The sequence below is a fragment of the Bos grunniens genome, chromosome 7, assembly GCF_055505025.1.
Source record: "Bos grunniens cultivar Pamir isolate PY7600 chromosome 7, Bosgru_T2T1.0, whole genome shotgun sequence".
Taxonomy (NCBI): Eukaryota; Metazoa; Chordata; class Mammalia; order Artiodactyla; family Bovidae; genus Bos; species Bos grunniens.
This window is the reverse complement of record NC_141171.1, coordinates 18,203,879-18,231,491: the sequence shown is the minus strand read 5'-3', so window position 1 is coordinate 18,231,491 and position 27,613 is coordinate 18,203,879. Positions and strand designations below refer to the sequence as shown.

At 46.3% G+C, this 27,613-nt stretch overlaps 1 protein-coding gene across 2 annotated transcripts in view; it reads right to left on the bottom strand.

Annotated features, from left to right (window-relative positions):
- Positions 1–27,613, bottom strand: part of MLLT1 (MLLT1 super elongation complex subunit) — a 69,086-nt gene that overhangs the window by 31,770 nt on the left and 9,703 nt on the right. For both annotated transcript variants that reach the window (XM_086409832.1, XM_086409833.1), the window contains exons 2-3: positions 27,220–27,400; positions 21,433–21,515 (exon numbers count right to left, since the gene is read on the bottom strand). In XM_086409832.1, coding sequence (XP_086265958.1) covers positions 21,433–21,515; positions 27,220–27,400 — 264 coding nt within the window. The remainder of the gene's footprint in view (positions 1–21,432; positions 21,516–27,219; positions 27,401–27,613) is intronic.

Sequence of the window (27,613 nt, the reverse complement as noted above, 5' to 3'; positions counted from 1 at the left end):
ATCATTGGGTTGGAAAGACGCCGTGGAGGAGGAACAGGGACCAAGGGTCCTTGGAAAAAGGGCTGATTCTAGGGCTGGGGCAGGGGAAAACCTAGATGAGCCAGGAGCATCTTTGTGGTGCCAGAAAGCGAGGAAGCACCCCCAAGACATGGGAACGTGATGAAAAGGCACAGGGGCTAGCCGGAGGGAGCTTCCACCTGCAAGGGGACAACAATCTGAACCACAAATTGAGTAACAACAGACCTGGATTGTAACCCATCCCCCACACCCCACAAGCACTCATGAATCCATGCTGACATAAATAAATGGCTGAATAAATCAACGCACGTACAAGGCACAACTACCTTACACAATAATTCCAGCTGATAAATGCAGGAGGAATGAGTGAAATGGGAATCACCACGGAACACCAGTAATGGAGGCTAAAACTAGTGAGTGGGACTTGAATAAGAAACAAGTGAGGTTTCCCTGGTGGCTCAGTCGTAAAGAGTCTGCCTGCCAGTGCAGGAGACATGGGTTCCGATCCTGGTCCGGGAAGATCCCACACACCGCAGGGGAACTAAGCCACGCGCCACAACTATTAAGGCTTGTGCTCTGGAGCCTGGGATCTGCAACCATGGAGCCCATGTGCCGCAACTACTGAAATCCACACGCCCTAAAGCCTGTGCTCCACCACGAGAGAAGCCACCGCAATGAGAAGCTCATGTACCACAACTAGAGAGCAGGCTCAACTCGGCGAAACTAGAGAAAAAGCCTGGGCAGCAACAAAAACCCAGCACGGCCAAAAATAAAGAAATAATTTTTTTTTTAAAGAGGCAAGTAACCTGCATACTTTTAAATGCAGGAAGTACTACACCAACGTTAATTTTCTTTGTTCTGACCCTGTGCAGTGGTCCTGTAAGATGTTAACACAAGGGGGAGCTGGGTGTGCGTACACAGGAGCTCTCTGTATGATCTCCGCAACCCTTCCGTGTTCCTAAAGTTTCTAACATTATTTCAGAGTAAAAAGTTGAAACAACAGTCATAACTATGAGCCAGTCCATCCTGGTTGGGTTCTCAAAGATCTTTACGTATATTTGGAGCAACCTGAATTTGCAAATCTACCTCTTACTCTGACTGTGAATTTTATGGAACTGAAAGACTTACAAAGTCTTTCCGATAAAATCTATTATCCAAACTGAGATGTGGAGTAAGTATAATACCAAACTTCAAAGACATAGTATTTTTAAAAGGGAGGTAAAGTAGCTTGCTGATTTTAAAACACTGATTACACATGCTGAACTGGTAATATTTTGTATATATGATATAGGGTTAAATCAGTTACAGTATTACAATTAATTTCACCGATTCTCAACCTTTCTCAGTGTGCCTACTAAAAAGCTTCTATCACATACATGGCTTCCATGTTTCACTGGACAGCCAGGACACAAGATAGAATTCACTTGTTGGAACAAGAAGGGCTTCAAGGACCTCAGGCCACTTCAGGGACAAGGAACAGATAATCGGAGGAGCACTTCAGCAAGACTGTTCCTTTAATTGGTCTTCGGAGACTTTTGTCCTGGACAAGCTGCCTCGTCCAGGCATGTTCTCCCAGGCCACAACCAACACCCCTGATCACTTTTCAAAGGAACAATTCAGCCACAGCCACGAGCTGTGGGTTGCAGCCCACCAGCTACGAGCTACAACTTTTCTGGGTCAACATGTGATCGGAGGGCAACCGTCTGGAACCCCCTGGACGAGCTCAAGCTCCCAATACAAAGAAGTTCACATCACACATTCACTCTGTCATAGCAAATCCTGTCAGCATTTAAAAACGGGCACCTGCGACTTCCCTGGTGGTTCAGCAGCTAAGACTCCACACTCCCACTGCAGGGGACCTGGGTTCCATCCCTAGTCAGGGAACTAGATCCCACATGCCGCAACTAAGAACTCACACACCACAACTGAAAGATCCTGGATGTTACGACGAAGATCGATGATCTTTGTGCTGCAACTAAGAGCCAGCACAGCCAATAAAGATATTAAAAATAAATAAAAAATAAAAACAGCACCTACCCAAGATTCACAAAGAACTCTTACATCTCAACAACAAAAATAAAATGGGCAAAGGACGTGAATAGACACGCCTTCAAAGAAGATATACAAATGATCAACAAGCACATGAAAAGACGCTTTGCATCATTAGTCACCAGGGAAATGCAAATCAAAACCACGATGACATGCCACGCGATACACACAAGGACGGAGGTAATTCTAGAAGTTATTAACAGGGAATTCCCCGGTCCAGTGGTTCAGAGAACGCCACTGCAGGGGACATGGGTTCGATCCCTGGTCAGCGAACGAATCAAAGTTATTAAATAAAAACAGGAAATAAGGGTTGTTGAGGATGTAGATAAACTGGAACCCTCAGACACTGCTGGCAGGAATGTAAAATGGTTCAGCCATTGTGGAGAACACTTTGGTGGTGTTTCAAAAAGTTAAATACAGAACACCATGACCCAGCAACTCCACTCCCAGGTGTAAACCTAAATAAACTGAACGCTGGTTTTCAAACAAGTACCTGTACACGTGTTCACAGCAATGCTATATATCAGAGCAGCAGGTGATTCTCAACAGCCAGCTTGATTCAGAAATAGCCCAAATGTCCTCCAACAGAGGAAAGGAAACAAATTGTGGTACAGCCACAATTACTCAGCCATGTATGTATGTCTGCTCACTCGTGTCTAACTCTCTGTGACCCCCTGGACTGTATCCCACCAGGCTCCTCTCCGTGGGACTTCCCAGGCAAGAATACTAGAGGGGGTAGCCATTTCCTCCTTCAGGGAAACTTTCTGACCCAGGGACTGAACCCACATCTCCTACATTGGCAGGCAGATTCTTTACCACTGAGCCATCAGGGAAATCCATTCAGCCATGAAATGAATGAAATTTTGATACAGGACAATGTGGCTGAACTCACAGTTATACAGCCAGACATGGAAGGTCACATGGAGAACAACTGCTTAGTGGATATGGGTGAATGTCTTGGGACTAGATGCAGAGGGCCACTGTCCAACACTGTGAATGCCATTGACTTGCTCATTTAAAAATGGTTAATTTTACGTTATGTGAATTTCACCTCAATAAAAAAAAAAAGGTGTGTGGGAGTGGGTGAACTGACACACAGGCTGTACCACCAGGTGTCTTGACAGACAACAGCTGCCCCTCCAGAATCAATCTGGCTCATTCTTTTAGGCACCCGCTCAACAAATATTTATCAAGTACAAGTGTTGTCTGTTTGCCAAAGGCTGGCGGACACACTGAACAAAACCGGCAGGGCCATGCCCCAGAGAACTGACCTTCCAGTGGTGGAGTCAGGCACCGGACAGGCAGACCTGTGTTCATTCCGGTACTGGGGACGGGGAGGGAGAACACGCCAGGAGAAAAACCAAGGTCAGATCTGAAGGGCAGAGCAGGCCCCTAGATTCTCCCACGTCATAACAGTGTAACCCTGGGCAGGCTCACCATTCGAGCCTTCCATCTTCCCCTCTACGAAATGGGACCATGGGACCAACCCTTCTATGGGACTATGTGACGGCTGGAGGAGCTGTCAGGGAAATTGCCTAACATAGCCATTGGCCTATTATCATCCATACTTTTCCCCAAAGTGTAAAATTACCTGAGGTGCTGCAACATTATAAATAATATTGCTCAACATTTATAACATCTCAGTGAGTGCAGAAGAACCATATGACAAAATTCAACACCCGTCTGTTATTTAAAAAAAAAAAAATTCAACAAACTAGAAACAGAAGACATAAATGAAAAGCCCATAGTAAACATCATACTCAACAGCAAAAGACTGAAAACGTTCCTGATCTTAGAGGATGCCCTTAACGAAAGGATGCCCACTTTCACCACTTTTCTACAACACCTAGGAATTCACAGCCAGAGCATCAGGCAAGAAAAAGAGAGAAAGGAAAGGAGGAAGGAAAACAGAACGAGGAGGGAGGGAGAGGAGACAGGAGGAAAGAAGGAAGGAAGAAAAATTGGAAACCACGAAGTAAAACTATCTCTGATCACAGATGATATAATATTATATGTAAAATTCCTAGATTACACACACCCAGAAATCTGTTAGAACCAATAAACAAATCAGCCAAGTTATAAGATACAAAATCAACACACAAGAAATCAGCCACGGTTCTATATGCTATCAATGAACAATGTGAAAAGAAAACAATTCCACTTAAAATATCATCAAAAAGAATAAAATACTTAAGAGATTAACCAAGGAAGATTTGTACAATGAAAACTATAAAACACTGCTTAAAGAAATTAAAGACAAAGATATCCCATGATCACGAATTCAGAAAAATTCATACTGTTAAAATGTCAATACTGCCCAAAGTGATCGAGGGAGTCAATGCAATCCCTAACAAAATCCCACACTTTTTTTTTTTTTTTTTTTTGCAGAAATAGAAAACTCTATCCCCCAAATCACATGAAATCTCAAGGGACTTCAGTGAGTCAAAACAATCTTGAAAAATATTGGGAAAACTTACACTTACTGATTTCAAAACTTACTACAGAATGGAGAACCCAGAAATAAGCCCACACATTTATGGTAAATAAATTTACCACAAACGAGGCAAGAATATACAATGGAGAGAAGTCAGTCTCTTCAATGAAGTGATGCTGGGAAAACTGGACAGCTACATGTCAAAGAATAAAATTAGAACATTCTCTAACTCCACATACAAAAATAAATTCAAAATGGATTAAAGACCTAAATATCAGACCATAAACCATAAAACTCCTAGAGGAAAACACAGGCAGAACACTCTTCGACATAAACTGCAGCAATATTTTTTTGATTTGACTCCCGAAACAAAGGAAATAAAAGCAAAAATAAACAAATGGAACCTAATTAAACTTAAAAGCTTTGCACAGCAAAGGAAACCATCAACAAAATGGAAAGACAACCTACTGAATGAAAGAAAATATCTGTAAATGATATGACTGAGGAGTTAATATCCAAAACATATAAACATCTCACACAACTCAACATCAGAAAAACAAGTAACTCAATTATAAAATGGACAGAAGACCTGAATAGACATTTTTCCAAAGGGGACCTGCAGATAGCCAACAGGCACAAGAAAAGATGCTCAGCAACATTAATCATTCAGTTCAGTTCAGTCGCTCAGTCGTGTCTGACTCTTTGCGACCCCATGAATCACAGCGTGCCAGGCCTCCCTGTCCATCACCATCTCCCGGAGTTCACCCAGACTCACGTCCATCGAGTCAGTGATGCCATCCAGCCATCTCATCCTCTGTCGTCCCCTTCTCCTCCTGCCCCAAATCCTTCCCAGCATCAGAGTCTTTTCCAGTGAGTCATCTCTTCGCACGAGGTGGCCAAAGTACTGGAGTTTCAGCTTTAGCATCATTCCTTCCAAAGAAATCCCAGGGCTGATCTCCTTCAGAATGGACTGGTTGGATCTCCTTGCAGTCCAGAGGACTCTCAAGAGTCTTCTCCAACACCACAGTTCAAAAGCATCAATTCTTCGGCACTCAGCCTTCTTCACAGTCCAACTCTCACATCCATACACGACCACAGGAAAAACCATAGCCTTGACTAGATGGACCTTTGTTGGCAAAGTAATGTCTCTGCTTTTCAGTATGCTATCTAGGTTGGCCATAACTTTCCTTCCAAGGAGTAAGCATCTTTTAATTTCATGGCTGCAGTCACCATCTGCAGTGATTTTGGAGCCCCCAAAAATAAAGTCTGACACTGTTTCCACTGTTTCCCCATCTATTTCCCATGAAGTGATGGGACCGGATGCCATGATCTTCATTTTCTGAATGTTGAGCTTTAAGCCAGCTTTTTCACTCTCCTCTTTCATCAAGAGGCTTTTTAGTTCCTCTTCACTTTCTGCCATAAGGGTGGTGTCATCTGCATATCTGAGGTTATTGATATTTCTCCCGGCAATCTTGATTCCAGCTTGTGCTTCTTCCAGTTCAGCGTTTCTCATGATGTACTCTGCATAGAAGTTAAATAAGCAGAGTGACAATATACAGCCTTGACGTACTCCTTTTCCTGTTTGGAACCAGTCTGTTGTTCCATGTCCAGTTCTAACTGTTGCTTCCTGACCTGCATACAGATTTCTCAAGAGGCAGGTCAGGTGGTCTGGTATTCCCCTCTCTTTCAGAATTTTCCACAGCTTATTGTGATCCACACAGTCAAAGGCTTTGGCATAGTCAATAAAGCAGAAATAGATGTTTTTCTGGAACTCTCTTGCTTTTTCCATGATCCAGCGGATGTTGGCAATTTGATCTCTGGTTCCTCTGCCTTTTCTAAAACCAGCTTGCACATCTGGAAGTTCATGGTTCACGTATTGCTGAAGCCTGGCTTGGAGAATTTTGAGCATTACTTTACTAGCATGTGAGATGAATGCCATTGTGCGGTAGTTTGAGCATTCTTTGGCATTACCTTTCTTTGGGATTAGAATGAAAACTGACCTTTTCCAGTCCTGTGCCACTGCTGAGTTTTCCAAATTTGCTGGCATATTAAGTGCAGCACTTTCACAGCATCATTTTTCAGGATTTGAAATAGCTCAACTGGAATTCCATCACCTCCACTAGCTTTGTTCATAGTGATGCTTTCTAAGGCCCACTTGACTTCACATTAATCATCAGAGAAATGCAAATTAAAACCACAATGAGGGACTTTCCTGGTGGTCCAGTGGTTAAGATTCCACCTTCCAACGCAGGGGACACAGGTTAGATCTCTGGTTGGCAAACTAAGATCTCACATGCCATGGAGCACCTAAGCTCACATGCCACAACTAGAGAAACCCTCACACTGCAACTAGAGAAGCCTGTGTACCAAAACTAGAGAAAGCCTGCGTGCCGCAACAAAGACCCAGGCCAGCCAAAAAAAAAAAAACAGCCCTGCAATGAGACAGCACCTCACACCTGTCAGAATGGATGTCATCAAAAAGAACACAAATAATGAATGCTGGTGACTATGTGGATAAAAGGGATCCCTTGTACACTGTTGGTGGGACTGTAAATTGGTACAACCACTGTGGAAAATAGTATGGCAGTTTCTCAAAAAACTAAAAACAGAACTACTATATGATCCAACAATTCTACTCCTGGATATATATTAAAAAAAAAAAAAAAAAACAATTCAAAGAAATACATGTACCCCAATGTTCACAGCAGCATTATTTTCAATTGCCAAGGTGTGGAAGCAACCATCAACAAATGGAGGGATAAAGAAGATGTGGCATATACAGAGGCATACTCAGATATACACACTTACATACACATACAAACATACATATACCAGGGCCTACTACTCAACCATAAAAATGAACAAAACTTTGCCATTTGCAACAATACAGATGGACTTGGGAGACATTATGCTAAGTGAAATAAGTCAGACAGAGAAAGACAAACAATGTATGGTATCACTCGTATGTGGAATCTGAAAAATAAACCAGTAAATACAGCAAAAAGCAAACAGACTCAGAGATATAGAGAACAAACTAGTGGTTACCAGTGAGGAGAGTAAAGAGAGGAGGGGCAGGATAGGGATGGGAGTTAAAGAGGCGCACACCACTGCTAGGAAGAGAGATGACACAAGACAGGGAATACAGGCAACATTTTACAATAGCTGCAAATGCAGTGTAACCTTTACAAACTGCGAATCATTAGGCTGTACACTTGTAACTTATACAACATTGTCTTTTAGCTACACTTCAATTAAAAAAATTTTAGAAAAATATTACAAAGCTATGGTAATTGAAACAGTGTAGAGCTGGGCATAAAGACAGATATACAGACCAATGGAATAGACCAGAAAGCCCAGAAATAAACTCTCATATATGTGGTAAAATGATTTTCAACAAGGGCATCAAGACTATTCAATAGGAAAAGGACAAGTCTTCTTAATGACTGGTGCTGGGAAAACTGGATATCCACATTCAAAAGAATGAAGTGCAGTGGGGTAGGATGGAGGCTCGAGAGGGAGGCGGGGTATGGGTATCTTTATAGCTGATTCCCGCTGGTGTATGGCAGAAATGAACACAACATTGTAAAGTAATTATACGCCCATTAAAAAAAAAAAAGAAGAAGTTCAACCTTTACCTAAAACCATATCCAAAAATTAACTCAAAATGGACCAAATATCTAAATGTAACAGGCAAAGCTATAAAATTCTTAGATGAAAACACAGGGCAAAAGTTTCACAATATTGGATTTGATATGATTTCCTTCCACATGGTTCTAAAGAAATCACTATGGTTTTTCCAGTAGTCAAGTATGGATGTGAAAGCTGGACCATAAAGAGCTGAGCACTAAAGAATTGATGCTTTTGAACTGTGGTGTTAGAGAAGACTCTTGAGAGTCCCTTGGACTGCAAGGAGATCAAACCAGTCAATCCTAAAGGAAATCAATCCTGAATATTCATTGGAAGGACTGATGCTGAAGCTGAAGCTCCAATACTTTGGCCACTGATGCAAAGAACTGACTCATCAGAAAAGACTCTGATGCTGGGAAAGACTGAAGGCAGGAGAAGGGGAGGATAGAGGATAAGATGGTTGTATGGCACCATCGACTCAATGGACATGAGTTTGAGCAAGCTCCAGGAGATGGTGAAGGACAGGGAAGCCTCGAGCGCTGCAGTCCATGGGGTCACAAAAAGTAGGACACAACTGAGCAACTGAACAACAACAAATGATATCTTGGATATGACACCAAAGGTACAGGCAAAAAAAGGAAAAATAGACAAAGTGGACTTCGTAAAAATTAAAACCTTTTTATGCAAAGTGCATGACCAACAGAGTGAAAAGGTAATCCACAGAATGGAAAAAAATACTTACAAATCATATATACCCTAGACATACGGAGAACGCCTAAAAGTCAACAACAACAACAAAACAAACAAGGACTTCCCTGATGGTCCAGTGGTTAAGACTTCACACTCCCAATGCAGGAGGCACAAGTTCAGTCCCTCGTCAGGGAACTAAGATCCCACACGCCATGTGGGGCAGCCAGGAAAAAAACAAAAACAAAAACACTCCAATTCAAAAATAGGCAAACAGCTCAAATAGATATTTTTCCAAAGAAGATATACAGATGCCCAATAAGCAGATGGAAAGATGCTCAACATCACTAATCATCAGAGAAAGTAAGTCAGAACCACAATGAGGGAACTCCCTGGCAGTCCAGCAGCTAGGGCTCAGTGCTTTCACTGCAGAGGGTCCAGATTTGATCCCTGGTCAGGGAACTAAGATCCTACAAGGTGCATGGCATGGTCTATAACAAGAACCCACAGTGAGATACCACCTCACACTTATTACTAGGGATACTATCAGAAAAAGAGAGAAAGCAACAAGTGTTGACAAGGATGTGGAGAAACTGGACCCCTTGTGCACTGTTGATAAAATGTAAAACGGTGCAGCTGCTATGGAAACAGCATGGTGGTTCCCCAAAAAATTAAAAGAGATTTACTACATAATCCGGCAATTCCACTTCTGGGTGTGCACCCAAAAGAACCGAAAGCCCACAACACGGTAAATCAACTATACTTCAATTAAAAAGTTAAATTAGAACTTTGAAAAAGAATTGCAAGCAGGGTGTCACAGAGATATTTGTATACTTGTGTTCACAACAGCGTTATTCTCAGCAGCTAAAACATGGAAGCAACCCAAATGTCCAAGATAGATGAGTGGATATGCAAGATGTGCTCCGCCCATACAATGGAATATTGTTCAGCACTAAAAAGGAATGGAACACTGGCACACACCATAGTGCGGATGAACCATGAAGTAAGCCAAATACAAAGGCACAGATTGTTACAATTCCACTTACATGAGGGACCTATGGTAGGCACATTCATAGGGGCAGAAAGTAGAATATGGGTAACCAGGGACTGGGGTAGAAGTTATTATTTAATTGGCAGTTTTATTTCGGATGATTAGAAAGCTCTGGAAACAGCCATAGTGGCTGCAAACCATTGTGCTTTTTTTTTTTTTTTTTTTACTTTTTTGGATGAATTTTTTATTGTGATAAAATATACATAAAACTTAACATTTTAAACATTTTCAGGTGTACAATTCGGTGGCATGTAGTATATTCATGATGTTGTGCAACCATCATCACTATCCATTTCCAGAGAGTTCTCATCATCTCAAACAAAAACTGTCTACCCATTAAAAAATAATTCCCTGGATAAAGAAAATGTGGTACCTATCTATAATGGAATATTACTCAGCCATAAAAAAGAATGAAATAATATCATTTGCAGCAACATGAATGAACCTAGAGAGTGGCACGCTAAATGAAGTAAGTCAGATAGAGAAAGAAATATCATATGACATCTCTTATACATGGAATCTAAAAAGAGACAATAAAAATGAACTTACAAAACAGAGACTCACAGACTTAGAGAATGAACTTATGGTTGTGGGGGAAGGGAGGGATAGTTAGGGAGTTTGGGATGGACATGTACACACTGCTATATTTAAAATGGATAACCAACAAGGATCTCCTGTATAGCACATGGAATTCTGCTCAATGTTATATGGCAGCCTGGATGGCAGGGGAGTTGGGGGAGAATGTACATGTATGCCTGAGGCACTTTGCTACTCACCTGAAACTATCACAACAAATGTTAATCGGCTACACTCCAACACAAAATTAAACAATAATAATAATTCCCCAGGTCCCTAGGAACCACTATTCTGCTTTCTGTCTCTGTGAATTCGCCTATTCTAGAAACTTTACACAGGTGGAATAACATAGTATTTGTCCTTTTGTGTCTGGGGTACTTCACATCATGCACATTCTTAATGACACTGAATTACATTTAAAATGGCTTCAATGATAAATATTATGTTACAGATGGACTTCCCTGGTAGCTCAGCTTGGTAAAGAATCCACCTGCAATGTGGTAGACACTGGTTTGATTCGTGGGTTGGGAAGATCTCCTGGAGAAGTGATACGCTACTCACTCCAGTATTCTTGGGCTTCCCTGGTGGCTCAGATGGTAAAGAATCCACCTGCAATGCAGGAGACCTGGGTTCAATCCCTGGGTTGGGAAGATCCCCTGGAGGAGGGCAAGGCAACCCACTCCAGTATTCTTCCCTGGAGAATCTCCATGGACAGAGGAGCCTGGCGGGCTACAGTTCATGGGGTCGCAAAGAGTCAGACACGACTGAGCGACTAAGCAGCAGCAGCATGTTACAGATAAACATTCTATTACAAACACAAATGACAAAATCAAACCAAACTGCATCCAAATCAACAACTTCTGTTTTTTGCAGGACACTAAGAGATTAAGTGATTGAGAAGACATGCCATAGACCAAGAAAATATCTGTAAAATCAAAGTCTGACAAAGGAGTGATATCCAGAAATATAGAGAACTCTTACAAACTCAATAATAACGAAGGAGACATCCCAAATTTTAGAAAATGGTCAGACACTTTGAACAGACACCTCCTCAAAGAAGTTAAAGGCAAATAAACATATGAAAATATGCTCAATGCCATAAGTCATAAGGGAAAAGTCCAGAACCAGATGGTTTCACCATTAAACACTACCAAACATTCAAAGAATTAAGACCAATTCTACTCAAACTCTTCCAAAAATAGAAGAGGAAGGAATACTTCCTAACACATTCTGTGAAGCCAGTATTACCCTCACACCAAAGCCAGACAAAAATACCGTAAGAAAACTACAGATCAATATTCCTTGTGACTATAAAATTGTCAAAATAATGGCACACCAAATCCAACAGCACATTAAAAAAAGTATACATATAATTAAGTGGAAATGTATCCCAGGAATGATACTCAATGTAATACACCACAGTACGAAAATAAAGGGGGAAAATTCACATGATTATCTCAAAAGAGGTAGGAAAAAGTGCTTGAAAAAACGTTATGCCCTTTCATTAAAACACTCAGTAAACTGGGAATAAAAAGGAACTTTCTTAATCTGATAAAGGGCATTTATGAAAAATCCACTGCTAACATGCTGCTGCTGCTAAGTCGCTTCAATCGTGTCCGACTCTGTGAGCCCAACAGGCTCCCCCGTCCCTGGGATTCTCCAGGCAAGAACACTGGAGCGGGTTGCCATTTCCTTCTCCAATGCATGAAAGTGAAAAGTGAAAGTGAAGTCGCTCAGTCGTGTCCGACTCCTAGCGACCCCATGGACTGCAGCCCACCAGGCTCCTCCGTCCATGGGATTCTCCAGGCAAGAGTACTGGAGTGGGGTGCCATTGCCTTCTCCACTGCTAACATAATACTTGATTTAAAAAAAAAAAAAAGACTGAATATTTTCCCTCTAAGTCAGGAACAAAAAAAGAAAGACCATGTTTGACATTACTATTCAACACTGTACTTAAGTCCTGGCCAGAGCAATGAGGCAAGAAAAAGAAAAAAGGTGTTCAAATAGTAAAAGGTATTCTGCAACGCTAGAAAGCAAAGAACTAAGGAGCCTCCTGATGAGATTGGGAGAATGAAAAAGCTGGCTTAAAACTCAACATTCAAAAAACTAAAATCCTGGCATCCGGTCCCATCACTTCACGGCAAATATAAGGGGAAAAACTGAAAACAGTGACAGATTTTCTTCCCTTGAACTCCAAAATCACTGCAGATGGTGACTGTAGCCATGAAATTAAAAGATGCTTGCTCCTTGGAAGGAAAGCTATGACAAACCTAGACAGCACATTAAAAAGCAGAGACATCACTTTGCTGACAAAAGTTCCCATAGTCAAAGGTATGGGTTTTCCAGTAGTCATCTACGGATGTGAAAGTTGGACCATAAAGAAGGCTGAGTGCCAAAGAATTGATGTTTTCAAATGGAGGTGCTGAAGAAGACTCCTGAGAATCCCTTGGAAAGCAAGGAGAGCAAACCAGTCAATCCTAAAAGAAATCAACCCTGAATATTCATTGGAAGGACTGACACTAAAGCTAAAGCTCCAATACTTCGACCACCTGATGGGAAGAGAGACACACCAGAAAAGACCCTGATGCTGGCAAAGACTGAAGGCAAAAGAGGGCAGCAGAAGATGAGATGGTTAGACAGGATCACCGACTCAATGACATGAATCTGAGCAAACTCAGAGACAGTGAAGGACAGGGAAGCCTGGCATGCTGCAGTCCACGGGGTCACAAAGAGTTGGGCAAGACTTAGTGACTGAACAGATCCAAATTGACAGGAAAAAAGTGAAACTACCTCCATTTGTAAATGATATCCTTTACGCAGAATATCCCAAAGAAGCCACAAAAAATTGCTAAAGATAATAAACAGATTCAGTGAAGTTGCAGAGGACAAGATCAACATTCACACAAATCAGCTATGTTTCTATATACCAGCAATGAACATTCCAGAAGGAAATTAAGGAAACAATTCCATTTTACAATAGCATACAACAGACTAAAATATCTAGGAAAAAATGTAACCGAGGAAGTAAAATACTTGTACACGAAAACTACAAAACATTTTGGAAAAGAAATTAAAGAAGACCTGTAAATGAAAAGACATCCCCTATCCATGGACTGGAAGACTTTAATATTGTTAAGATGGCAATGTCTCCAAAGTGTTTACAGATTCAATGCGATCCCTGTCAAAATTTCAGTGGTCTCTTCTGCAAAAATGGAAAAGTCCAATGTCAGATCCATACATAATGCCAAGAGGCCCACAACAACCAAAACCATATTAAAAAACAAACAAAAACCCCAACCAAGTTGGAAGACCCACATAGTCTGATTTCAAAACTTCTGACATAACTGTAGTAATCAAACAGTATGGTACTGGTACAAAAGTGAAAGTGAAAGTCACTCAGTCATGTCCGACTCTATGAGGCCCCATGGACTATTCAGTCCAAGGAATTCTCCAGGCCAGAATACTGCAGTGGGTAGCCTTTCCCTTCCCCAGGGGGTCTCCCCACCCCAAGAATCAGACCCAGGTCTCCTGCACTGCAGGTGGCCTCTTTACGAGCTGAGCCACAAGGGAAGCCCTGGTCTAAGGACAAACATTAAAGACCAATGGAACAGAACTGAGTCCAGAGAGAAAGCACAAACCAACTGATTTCCAACAACGATGCTACAGTTACTCCATGGTGGGGGGAGAACAGTCTCTTCAACAAATGGTGCTCAGAAAACTGAAAGAACATATGGAAAAGAATGAAGCTAGACCCTACTCATCCCACACACAAAAATTAACTCAAAACGTGTCGTCCCCAGCCACTGTTGAACAAGCCACACTTCGCCGTCCTATGCACTTCTCACACCAAATGAGCGTCCTTCTCTCGGCGTCCTGGTGCCGTCTTTCCCTCCTTTCTGTGCCCCTGCTATCTGAAATGGCCCAGGCACAGTGCTAAAGTACTGTCCAGGGCTCCCAATCCCAGGAGAGCTGTGAGGCGTCTTCCAGAGAAAATGTCTGCCAGACAAGCTTAGTGCCAGCAGGAATAATGCTGCTGTGAGTCCACTGTTAACAGTCAACAATGTGAATAAGGAGCCTTCAAACAGAAGTGCCCAGAAAACACGGCTATGTGTCCCTCTGCTGACAAAACTGTGACAAGAGGCTCACAGGAACTTAACCTCTAGGCCCCTTGCAGCAAAGGTTCAGTTTTCACTAACTCAGTGTTCCTGGTAACTTTATGTAACTATTTTGAGGAAGGAGAATTGACTGTATATATGTGGGTGGGGGGAGTCGAGTCTAAACAATGGAATATTCAGTTCAGTTCAGTCGCTCAGTCGTGTCCGACCCTTTGTGACCCCATGAATCACAGCACGCCAGGCCTCCCTGTCCATCACCAACTCCCGGAGTTCACCCAGACTCACGTCCATCGAGTCAGTGATGCCATCCAGCCATCTCATCCTCTGTCATCCCCTTCTCCTCCTGCCCCAAATCCTTCCCAGCATCAGAGTCTTTTCCAGTGAGTCAACTCTTCGCATGAGGTGGCCAAAGTACTGGAGTTTCAGCTTTAGCATCACATTCCTTCCAAAGAAATCCCAGGGCTGATCTCCTTCAGAATGGACTGGTTGGATCTCCTTGCAGTCCAAGGGACTCTCAAGAGTCTTCTCTAACACCACAGTTCAAAAGCATCAATTCTTCAGCACTCAGCCTTCTTCACAGTCCAACTCTCACATCCATACATGACCACAGGAAAAACCATAGCCTTGACTAGACGGACCTATGTTGGCAAAGTAATGTCTCTGCTTTTGAATATGCTATCTGGGTTAGTCATAACTTTCCTTCCAAGGAGTAAGCGTCTTTTAATTTCATGGCTGCAGTCACCATCTTCAGTGATTTTGGAGCCCCCAAAAATAAAGTCTGACACTGTTTCCACTGTTTCCCCATCTATTTCCCATGAAGTGATGGGACCGGATGCCATGATCTTAGTTTTCTGAATGTTGAGCTTTAAGCCAACTTTTTCACTCTCCACTTTCACTTTCATCAAGAGGCTTTTTAGTTCCTCTTCACTTTCTGCCATAAGGGTGGTGTCATCTGCATATCTGAGGTTATTGATATTTCTCCCGGCAATCTTGATTCCAGCTTGTGTTTCTTCCAGCCCAGCGTTTCTCATGATGTACTCTGCATAGAAGTTAAATAAGCAGGGTGACAATATACAGCCTTGACGTACTCCTTGTCCTGTTTGGAACCAGTCTGTTGTTCCATGTCCAGTTCTAACTGTTGCTTCCTGACCTGCGTACAGATTTCTCAAGAGGCAGGTCAGGTGGTCTGGTATTCCCATCTCTTTCAGAATTTTCCACAGCTTATTGTGATCCACATAGTCAAAGGCTTAGGCATAGTCAATAAAGCAGAAATAGATGTTTTTCTGGAACTCTCTTGCTTTTTCCATGATCCAGCGGATGTTGGCAATTTGATCTCTAGTTTCTCTGCCTTTTCTAAAACCAGCTTGAACATCAGGAAGTTCATGGTTCACGTATTGCTGAAGCCTGGCTTGGAGAATTTTGAGCATTACTTTACTAGCATGTGAGATGAGTGCAATTGTGCGGGCAGGAATCCCTCAGAAGAAATGGAGTAGCCATCATGGTCAACAAAAGAGTTCAAAATGCAGTACTTGGATGCAATCTCAAAAACAACAGAATGATCTCTGTTTATTTCCAAGGCAAACCATTCAATATCACGGTAATCCAAGTCTATGCCCCAACCAGTAACGCTGAAGAAGCTGAAGTTGAACGGTTCTATGAAGACCTACAGGACCTTTTAGAACTAACACCCCAAAAAGATGTCCTTTTCATTATAGGGGACTGGAATGCAAAAGTAGGAAGTCAAGAAACACCTGGAGTAACAGGCAAATTTGGCCTTGGAATACGGAATGAAGCAGGGCAAAGACTAACAGAGTTTTGCCAAGAAAATGCACTGGTCATAGCAAACACCCTTTTCCAACAACACAAGAGAAGACTCTACACGTGGACATCACCAGATGGTCAACACCAAAATCAGATTGATTATATTCTTTGCAGCCAAAGATGGAGAAGCTCTATACAGTCAACAAAAACAAGACCGGGAGCTGACTGTGGCTCAGATCATGAGCTCCTTATTACCAAATTCAGACTGAAATTGAAGAAAGTAGGGAAAACCACTAGACCATTCAGGTATGACCTAAATCAAATCCCTTATGATTATACAGTGGAAGTGAGAAATAGATTTAAGGGCCTAGATCTGATAGATAGAGTGCCTGATGAACTATGGAATGAGGTTCGTGACATTGTACAGGAGACAGGGATCAAGACCATCCCCATGGAAAAGAAATGCAAAAAAGCAAAATGGCTGTCTGGGGAGGCCTTACAAATAGCTGTGAAAAAAAGAGAAGCAAAAAGCAAAGGAGAAAAGGAAAGATACAAGCATCTGAATGCAGAGTTCCAAAGAATAGCAAGAAGAGATAAGAAAGCCTTCCTCAGTGATCAATGCAAAGAAATAGAGGAAAACAACAGAATGGGAAACACTAGAGATCTCTTCAAGAAAATTAGAGCTACCAAGGGGACATTTCATGCAAAGATGGGCTCAATAAAGGACAGAAATGGTATGGACCTAACAGAAGCAGAAGATATTAAGAAGAGGTGGCAAGAATACACAGAAGAACTGTACAAAAAAGATCTTCACGACCCCGATAATCACAATGGTGTGATCACTGACCTAGAGCCAGACATCCTGGAATGTGAAGTCAAGTGGGCCTTAGAAAGCATCTCTACGAACAAAGCTAGTGGAGGTGATGGAATTCCAGTTGAGCTATTTCAAATCCTGAAAGATGATGCTGTGAAAGTGTTGCACTCAATATGGCAGCAAATTTGGAAAACTCAGCACTGGCCACAGCACTGGAAAAGGTCAGTTTTCATTCCAATCCCAAAGAAAGGCAATGCCAAAGAATGCTCAAACAATGGAATATTATTCAGCCATAAAAAGCAATGAAGCACGGACACACACGACAACTTGGTGAACCCTGAGAACACGAAGCTCAGTGAAAGAAGCCACACACAAAAGGCTGCGTGTTGTATGATTCCTTTTGTGTGAAATGTCCACAACAGGCAAATCCATAGACACAAAGCAGCTCAGAGGCTGCCGGAAGATGAGAGTGGGGATGGGGAGACAAAACATTTGACATTAGAGAGGCTGCATAGCATTACAAATGCACTAAATACTGCTGAATTATACACTTTAAAATGCTTAACTGCACAGGACGTGAATTTCACCTCAGTAAAAATTTTATTTTACAACTGTCATATCATAGGAAAACATTTGGCCTTTGACCCCAGTTTCTGATCTTGGAAATTGCTCAGTTGTGTCTGATTCTTTGCGACCTCATGGACTATACAGCCCATGGAATTCTCTAGGCCAGAATACCAGAGTGGGTAGCCTTTCCTTTCTCCAGGGGATCTTCCCAACCCAGGGATCAAACCCAGGTCTCCCAAATTTCAGGCAGATTCTTTACCTGATCTTGGGATCTCCTGAATGATGGGGTGACAGGAGCGTCCTGTGCTCTAACGAGGTAGCTCCAGGTGGGCCCCTAGGTGGCTTAGGATGGGGCTGGTCCCCAGAAGGACCAAGTTTTGATGAGAAGCTCATCCCCTGTCCCGACCTCCAAGCTCCAGGGCGGGGGAGGGTGGAGACTGAGTTAGTCACAATGGCCAGGGACTGACTCATGCCTTGTTAACAAAGCTTCCATAAAACCCCGAACCATGGGGTTCACAGCCCTCAGGGAGAGCAGGCCAGTGTGCAGGTGCAGGTGTCGGGGGGAAGGGCCTGGAAGTCCCTCCCCTACCCACACCAGGCCCCGCCGCTCTCCCAGCCGGCTGCTTCTGACCTGCATCCCACATACTAAACCCAAAACAGGAAGTAAAATGTCGATCAGAGTTCTGTGAGCTGTTTCACCAAACCCCAGAGCCTGAGGGGGCTGTGGGAAACCCTGATTTACAGCTGGTTCATCAGAAGCACCGGAGGCGCCGGCCACAGGGTACACTGTGGGGCTGAGCCCTGATCTGCGGGTCTGTGCTAATTTGATGGCTACTGGCAGAGAAAGCTAAGCTCCTGGACACCTGGACGGGGTCTGGAGAACCAGAACCAGAGGAGAGGTGCTGGGAAGGATACTGCATTTGGCATTAAAAGCAAGTGAATACTAACAGCTCAGCGATGCCCAGAAGAACTTTTAAGTCAGAAGAACCCAGCCCACCCCTCTTTTTTCCACCCGGGCTTTGGGGAAAGGAGTGGTTTATCTGTATAAGAACATCCTGCCAACAATTCAAACAGAACGCGGCCTCAGATAAGTGCTCGTGCCAAACACCACGGAACCCAGAATTCCACCGTCCACAGCAGGTGCCATGGCCAGGGGCAGATGCAGCCAGAATGCCTCAGGCTTACACAAGAAAATGTCCTGCGTCTGAGAGACAGCCCTTCCTGTTCTGGGTGCACATCCACCCCACTGCTCGGAGAGGCCACCCGTCACCTTCCTTCATCCCTGGGGCCTCGACTCCCGGGGCCTAAGGCCTTAGAGACTGCCTGCTCTGTTCATTCTGCGTGCCCAGGCTGACCCTGCAGTGACATCAACGATGAAGCGCTCACTCCGTGCTGGGACCAGACCACATGCCCTCCCTTCCAGCTCTCCTAATCTTCCCAACAGCCCGAGAAGCAGACACGACTGAAGTCTATCTTGCAGACAGAGAAACGGGTCCAGAGAAGTGGCTTGTCCACAGCTGCTCCTCACTGCTTAGCACAGCCACGATTAGCTCGCCTAACTGATGACTGAACGGTGAGCAGGGCTAAACTCTGATGGCAGCTCTTGCCTGCGTGGGTGGGGGCGGGGGGGGCGGTGGGAGAAGCGACTAGCAAGTCCTCCCCAGATGGCCCTGGATCACACACATCCCACATCTGCAGCAGCTGCTTCTGCCGTAAACCTGCCCTTGCTTTTCCACACCTGTCTGAGCTTTACCAATCTCCAAAGGGACCCACATTTAGACAACACTTGAAGAAGCAAGCAAACAGCAGAATTCAAGAACGGCCATCATCCTGGGTCACGTCCGTTTTGGGTACACATACATGAACACAAGCTCTGCTGGTCCAAGTGAGCCCCCACGATCAAGGTGCAGCCCAGCCCATGTGCCTGGGCGTCTAGGCACTCCCGCACGCAGGCTGGGGATGTGACCACACTCTGAGGCCTGGCCAAGTACTCAGTAATAAGCATCACCCAGCAGAACGTGAGGTGAACCCAATGGGACCTGTGACCCGCACCCCAGTCCCTCCCCAGGTAGTCTCACAGTGCAGGGCTGCCCACTACAGCCCTGAGGGCAAAGCTGCCACCAGGGGCAAAGGATTCTAGTAATGGGACACAGGGCACAGGAGAGCACCCAGCACTCATCTCAAGAACGGGCTCATAGCTCCACACCAGCCCCACTGCCCAGCGCTGCAGATACGGAGGTCCATGCACATCGCTTTCTCCAGATGCACTTGCTCTATCTCCCCAGCCACCCAGAAGGGCTCCAATCAGCATTTCATTTGCACAGCCTCCCCGCGGGGCAGGAAGGCTGGAAACATACCTGCCAGGGACTGACCCCAGCCCTGGCCCTCCTCCACACTCCCCAAGCAGCAGGAGGCCGCCTGGGGTCTGGCTCCCTAAGCCACAGGGCGCCAACACCCCCAGGGGCACAGTGCCCCTCCTGTGCCTGTGCAGACAGGTTGGACTCTCCTCTCATCAGCGGCGTCACCTTGACGCCCAGAAAATCAGGGTGACCTGCAGCCCCACCATCAAATCCCACACCCACTGAAATGTTCCTCGGTGCCCCCGAGCTCTGCCCCTGACACCAGGGATTCTCAGAAGAAGCGACTTGTCAAGTGAGCGGTGGCACTCATGGGCCCCCCAGGATGTCGTCCCCCCTGAAAGGTGGCAGAGCTGCCCACAGCCAGTCCAGCTGCATGCATGGAGAAGCACCCAGCCAGCAGGCATTCAGAGTCAGGTAAAGTGCCGGCTGGCCACACCTGCGAGAAGCAACAGAGGCTTGCTGCCAGGCAGACAATGGTTAAATGCTGGGTATTGGGCTTCAGGAAAAAAGCTCTGGTCTGAACTGTGTCCCCAGTTTCTGGGCTGCCTCCCACCCACCATGTGATGGTGCTGGGAGGGGCCTGGGTCACGAGGATGGAGCCCGCGGAAGGGGACTGGTGCTTCCACAGACTGCTTGTGCTTCCCCACGGGAGAGCACGGCAAGAGGAGTCTGTGACCTGGAGCACGGCCCTCCCCTGGCCATGCCGGCGCCTAGGCCAGGACCTCCAAGCGCCGGAACGCTAAGCAAACAACTTCTGGTGTTTCTGAGCCGCCCTGTCTGTGGTATTGTGTTATCACAGCCTGAACACTCTGAGATGATTTCTATTTTTTCCCACTGTAAGCACATAGAGATGAATACTAGAGAGAACACCCTCCTGTGATCCTACCACCCGGATTACCTTTACCATCTTTCGTACGTATGATCCCTTTTTTCTATAAATACCATTCACAACTTGCTTTTCTCACTCAACAATTCTAAAAGCTCTCTCCCCCAAGGCCGTCAACGGTTCTGGTTCAGAAGATGCACAAGGGCCTCCAACCAACAGCCTATGCTGAACATCCAGGTACCTTCCAGATCTTCCCCTCTCCTCCCACGGTGACAGTCCAAGGCCTCTGGCCCCACTCCAGCATGTGATAGCTGAGCCAGGGACCCTGCCACTTCTAGCATGACTGACGGGGCCATGGCTTGCTGCTCCCCAACTTGCCAGCTCCCCAGTTGACCGCCATGAAGAGACGGATGCGACACTCCACCCACGGGCGCCTAACATGGAGTCTCTGTTACATGTGTCACCATCTACCCTGCCACGCATGCACTGCTGGTCCCCTCACCTCATGTGAGCTGTGCGTCCTCCCCACCACTCCCCAGGACCCTACCTTGTTCTTGAAGTACACCTCGATGGGCATGATGAAGCCAGCATACCCCGACTCCTCCACCTTGTAGGGGGGCTCCTTGCACACTGAAAAGAAACAGATGATGTGCCATCAGCACCCAGCAGCAGGAAGCACACGCATTCTGCCTCCTCTCTGGGCTCAGTGGGTTCTGCAGGAGGCCGGCTCCCCAGGAGCAGAGATCCCAGGCCTGGTCCACATCAGAGGGGTCCCAGGGGAGAGAAGAAGCAGAATAGGAGAAAGGGGACCCCCACCACCCTGGGGTGGGAGAGTGTGTGGGAAGGGGCCAGAGACCAGCTGAGGCAGGGTAGCTGGCACTGGCCACTGGGCGCATGGGTTCAACCAACTGAGAGCAGCAAGTGAGGCCTGGGCGAGATGCCAGGCCTGGGGAGCCCTGGTCTCCCTGCAGGGCAGGGTCTCTGCTGTGCCCACCTCCTGCCGTCACCCATGTGAGCACATGACTTGGGGCCCTGCTCGGGGCCAGGGACATGGACACTAGATGGAGGTGACCTGGTCTAAGATGGAGCTTGCTGCCTGGGTTCCACTGCAGCACCTAAGCACAGCATCCCTAGGACCACAGCATCCCCAGGGAAGAGGGAGGGAGGGAGGGAGGGAGAAAGAGAGAGAACCCAAGAAGAACACAGAACAGAGGTAAAACAATCTCCCACAGTCCCACTCTCCAGGACGCACTGTCAATGTTTTGACATGTATGCTGTCACTACGCGAGTAATGGGAAAACACTGTTCTCCTGCTTTTAGGAAAAACAGAACAGCGCAGATCAACCCCTCATGTCCTCCACCCCACCTTCTCCTGTGGCGACCAAGAGGTAGGAGAAAACCCTGCACCTGTTAACACCTTTACACACGTGTGTCTGGACTGTAACTCTTAAGCGGGTCGCAAATGGCTGGAACATAATGACAGGCCAGCACCTTGCATGTGGCCAGCACATGGGGTATGAGGCTTTCTCGGCTGGCCTGACTTCCCGCCAGGGGCGAGGGGGCAGTCATGACCCGGCCATAGCACCCACTGCAGCAGAGCCTCCTGGTGGCACCAGTGGCCAGCTCCTAAGCTGAGCACCAAGAACACTGTCACCTGACCTCGGGGCATGAATGTGAGTCATTACTGCCACCAAATGCTGCATTCATTCATTATCCACGTCTGCGGTGTCGGGTGCCCAGCTGGTGACAGAAGCCCAGGGCATGCCTCTGGTCCCCAGGAGGGAGCAAGTCACCTTCAGTGGGATAGTCAGCCCATCCGGAAGTCAGGAGTAGCCCTGCCGAGGGGACAACAGGCAAGGAACTCTGTGGGGCTGACATCAGCCCCAATCCCTATTCCATCAGGTCTCCTGCTCTTTGGTCATCCTCTGTGGGTGCTGGCTGGGCACGTCACATGCAGCCCACACCATACCACTTTCTCATTCCCTCTGAAACCTGCACCGCCTGGCATCCCGCAGCTCAGGATCCAGGCTGTCCCATGCTCCCTCGAGGCCACCTTAGCTTCTCCCAGGGAACTTGGTAAAAGGAAAGAAAAAAACCAAAGTCAATGTCCTCCGAGGGAAGATAAGCTCGACAAATGAAAATAAGATACTTTCAAAAATGAAAATTAGAGAGTAAGAAAGGGCTCTTAGACATTACAAATACAGTATTTACAGTGGTTTAATTCAACAGAATGATCAGAAAATGAAGTCAACAGAATCTCCCAGAATGTAGGGATAAAAAAAATTTTTTAAGAAAAGGTGAGAGGTGCAAAAACAACCCCATGAATTAAACATATGTCAACAGCAGCTAATATTCATAAAGCACCTATTGTGTGCCAGGCAGTATTCCCATAATCTTATACCATCAACTCCCAACAACACTGTGAGCCAAATGCACTTGTTCCCATTTTGCAGATGAGAAAACTTAAACATAGAGAATTTACATAACAAGCTTTCTAGAAAGAGAAAACAGAAATTAAACAGATAGGAAAAAAAATAGGAGAGAACCTTCCAGAACTAAAATGAAGGGCACCAAATGTCCAACATGATGAACAAATGAACCAACAAAGATTCAATATGATGAACAAACAAACCAAAGAAGTCCCCAGAAAGGTCATAAAAACCATCTTAAGTCCTTCTGGAAAAAAGACAAAAACATTAAAAAACACATCACCTGCAACAGAATGAGAAACCCACAACATCAGGTTCCTCAAAAGATGACAAAGCAACACGCTCAAACTCTGAATGGTAGTCACTCTCCAACTGGAACATTACACCCAGCTCAACTAGCACTCAAGCGTGGGGCCAGAACAGGCCACTCTAGATACACTAAGACTTTATTCCCTACACACCTTTCTTCAGAAATTGCTTCAGTAATTAGTTCCTTGGGAAACTTCTGGATAAATTACTCCAGTAAAACAGGAAAATGAACAAAAACATAGGGTGTTAGGTGAATCCCTGAGGAGAAAAGTAAAGTAAGTCCCAGTGTGATGGCTAACGAGGTGGTCTGGAGAGGAGCCAGTTCTAATCAGAAGAGGAAGAGGCTGGAATGAAATATCCAGAGGAAGAGGGGAGTCTCCACTGAATAAATGAAATGATGGGGGTATGGAGAAAAAGGCAAAGCACCTCTGATGAAAAAGACAAATGCAGGGATGGGGAGGAAGAAGCAAAAGGTGTTCACAAAGCCACAGGCCAAATACGAAGCCAAGTAAATGGGGCCAAACTTCTTTTTTTGGCTGAGCTGGGTCTTTACTGCAGCATGAGGGCTTTTCTCCAGCTGCGCACTAGGGAGCCTCTCCAGTTGAGGCACATGGCCTCTCTAGTTGTTGCATGCACGCTTAATTGCCCCATGGCATATGGGATCTTAAGCTTCCCTGGTGGTTCAGCAGTAAAGAATTTGCCTGCAATGCAGGAGACATGAGAGACATGGGTTCGATCCCTGGGTTGGGAGGATCCCTGGGAGAAGGAACTGGCATCCCACTCCAGTATTCTTGCCTGGAGAATCCCATGGACAGAGGAGCCTGGCAGGCTACAGTCTATGGGGTTGCAAAGAGTCAGACAGAACTTAGCAAATAAATAACAACAATGTGGGATCTTAGTTCCCAAATCTAGGATCAAACCCATGTCCTCTGTATTGGCAGGTGAATTCTTAACCCCTGGACCAGCAGGGAAGTCCCAAAACGGGGCCAAGTTTTAAGCATGGATGACAAAAAAGATCCTATCTGACCTTGGCATGACCTTGAGCATTTTCCTTGGAGCAAGTGGCCCAGAGTTCAGAGAGAACCATCCCGACGGTGGAGAGCATCAATATAGTCAATGACCCTCACAGTTACCGACTTCTAGACTTACTCTCTAACCTGAAGTGGAACAACCTTAACCAAGTTGAGTGTAGCTCCCAGAAAGGGCATAAGGGTCAAGGAAGACAGGCTGCTCCTGCCCTTCTCTTCCTAAGTGGAAAGTCAGGAGACCCTGGCCAAAGCCGACAGCTTTGGAGAACCCATCCATTCTCTTGGCAAACATTTAGAAAGCATCTACTGTATCCTTTCAGCCCCAGAGATATAGCAGCAAACTGTGGCCAAATGCAAACCCCTCGCTTGGCGGGGATGCGAGGGGGTGAAGCTTAGGAAAGAGTCTGAGCTTTCAGGTTAGAAAGTTAATAAATTTTTCAAGTGAAAAATCTAGAAATAAGAAGTGAATTCGCTTCTACAGCTTTAAAGTGGTAAGGAAGGGACACAACCCAGAAAGGACTAGAAGGCTGCCCCTGGGGTGGGACCACCATTGATGAGTTGGGAGGTGGAGATGCCCACCAGGTTCATTCCTGCTGGGTCTGTGCAGGGTGTATATTCTGATTTAAAAGACACTTTTTCAGCAAATAAAGTATAACTTCAGAGGCTGGAGTCCTGTTAGGAATTCACTGGCTGCTTCACCTTATCTGTTTTTCCCTGATCACTAAACAAATGGCAAGCAGGCATCCACCATCTAATTCATGTGATGCAGGGTGGCTCAGCGGTAAAGAATCCACCTGCCAAGGCAGAAGACATGGGTTCGATTCCTGGGTCGGGAAGATCCCCTGGAGAAGGAAATGGCAACCCACTCCAGTCTTCTTGCCTGGGAAATTCCATGGACAGAGGAGCCTGGGGGGCTACAGTCCATGGGGTCGCAAAGTGTCGGACACGACTTAGTGACAACCACCACCACCACATGATGCAGCTGCCGTCTATATAGAGGCTACACCCATAGGCTTCGCAAACAAGGACGGTTCAGCTACTCAACTCTGACTGCAAACTGCCTCTGCAAAACACTATGCTTCACCCAGAACCCATTTTTCAGACACTGGGAGCTTGGAGAATGTGCCACTTCCACGTGACCACAAATAGGTGACCAGGCCTCTTGGGAGCTCAGTCTCCACACAGAGACATGGAAGGGGATCCTGGGCACCACCACCCCTGCCAACGTCACGGTCTCTGTGAGTGGACGGGAATCACCACTGGGAGAGAAGGGGACTGGACGGCAGAGGGAAAGCAGGCGCCTGGCCAGGAGGAGGCAGCCCGGCTTCTGCTGCTCCATGGCACAGTCAGTGACCGAGGAATGAACGGGAGTGACCAAGCGCCAATCAAAACCTGCAGACCCGGCCCACACCGCGTGGACCCCTGCTTTAAAGCTCGGGCAGCTTATCCAGACCCCTGAGCCTGCTTCCTCTTCTGTAAAAGAGGGTTGTGGGGCAAACAAATAGAGCTTATGAGCAAAACGTGCCTGATAAGTGACATGTAGTATTATTATTATTACCAGGTGCTTTGCATTATTATATTACTACTATTACTACCAGGTGCTTTCCAGGTATCTGCTATTATCAGGAGCCCGATCCGCTCTCTCCAAGAGGCTCAGAGAGGAAAGAAGGAAGAGAACTGAAAAGTCAGGAAAGGAGAAATGAAGGAAAGGAAGAGCTGAAAGCTGATGGAAGAATCCAGAAGGAAGAACAATGGCCACTACGCCACTAGGAATCTGGAGCTGCCGTCCCCCCTGAACCAGGAGTGTCTACTTCTGTGACACACGTCACCTCCTGGCTGGACAGTAAGACACTTGTTGGCCTTGGCCCAGGCCCCAGTGGGTCCCAGGACAGGCTCCATACTCTTATCTCACCAGCACAGCCTCACCCCCAACCCTCTGGCCCCACTGCAGCCCGGCAGCGGCTCTCCCTTTCCCAAAGCCCTTCTGGAGCACAGGGTCCTTTGTTCCTTTATCAACACATCCATTCGAGGACTATTTATGGGACCCCTGTGACATACTAGGCTTCACACAGGGTACCACCAAATGGTGACACGGCAGACAGGCCCCGACCTCACAGAGCTCCCCAATTCCCCATCAAATTCTCCAGGAAGCGGCCTCCAACCCGGCACCCTGGGCAAGTTCCTGTGCCTCACAGCCTGAGGGGGAAACGGGGAGGAGGCAGGGGAGGTACGCCTCCCTTTTCTGGTCCAGCCCCACATGCCAGGGGCTTTGGAAAGGGCATCTCTCCTCTGCCGACATGGGCCCAGTGAGCAACTTCCTGCTTACTCACGGGGTGGTCATACACCACCCTGCCCACCCTCCAACACGGGCCACATACTCTGGATGCTCCTCAGAGCCGGAGCCTCAATAATGACACAAGACACTCGTCACCACCTCTACTGGGCTCTCCTGACAACCAAGTTCACAGCTGAGGGGGAAGGGGGGGTGGGGGGCACCCCCGTGCGGGGGCAGAGCAGCGCTGGCCAAGGAGTTCAGGCCGGCTGCTCCCCAGGGAAGGGGGCACTCACCCCGCTTGGGCTTGGGGAAGCTGTCATGCAGCCGGAAGACCACCTTCTCCACGAAGTGCTGGATCTCGCACTGCTCGGGGCCTCGGACGAACACCATCCAGTCATGCGTGAACCCCTCCGTGGTGGGCTTCTTGCGCAGCTGGGCGCGGTGTCCCAGCTCTAACTTGACCTGGACAGTGCACTGCAGGGAGAGAGGCAGCAGCAGGGTCAGTGCAGAGCCCAGGGCCGGGGGATGTGGGCTGCCCTCTCCATCCGCCCTCCACCCCACCCCAGGTGGCATACAGAGCCGGAAAATGAAGGGACTCTGGGAGGCTCCAATCACAGGGGGTGGGGAGCACGTGTTTGCTCTACATGCTTTGTCTCCCCAGCAAGCCCACCCGGGGCCCTGCATCTC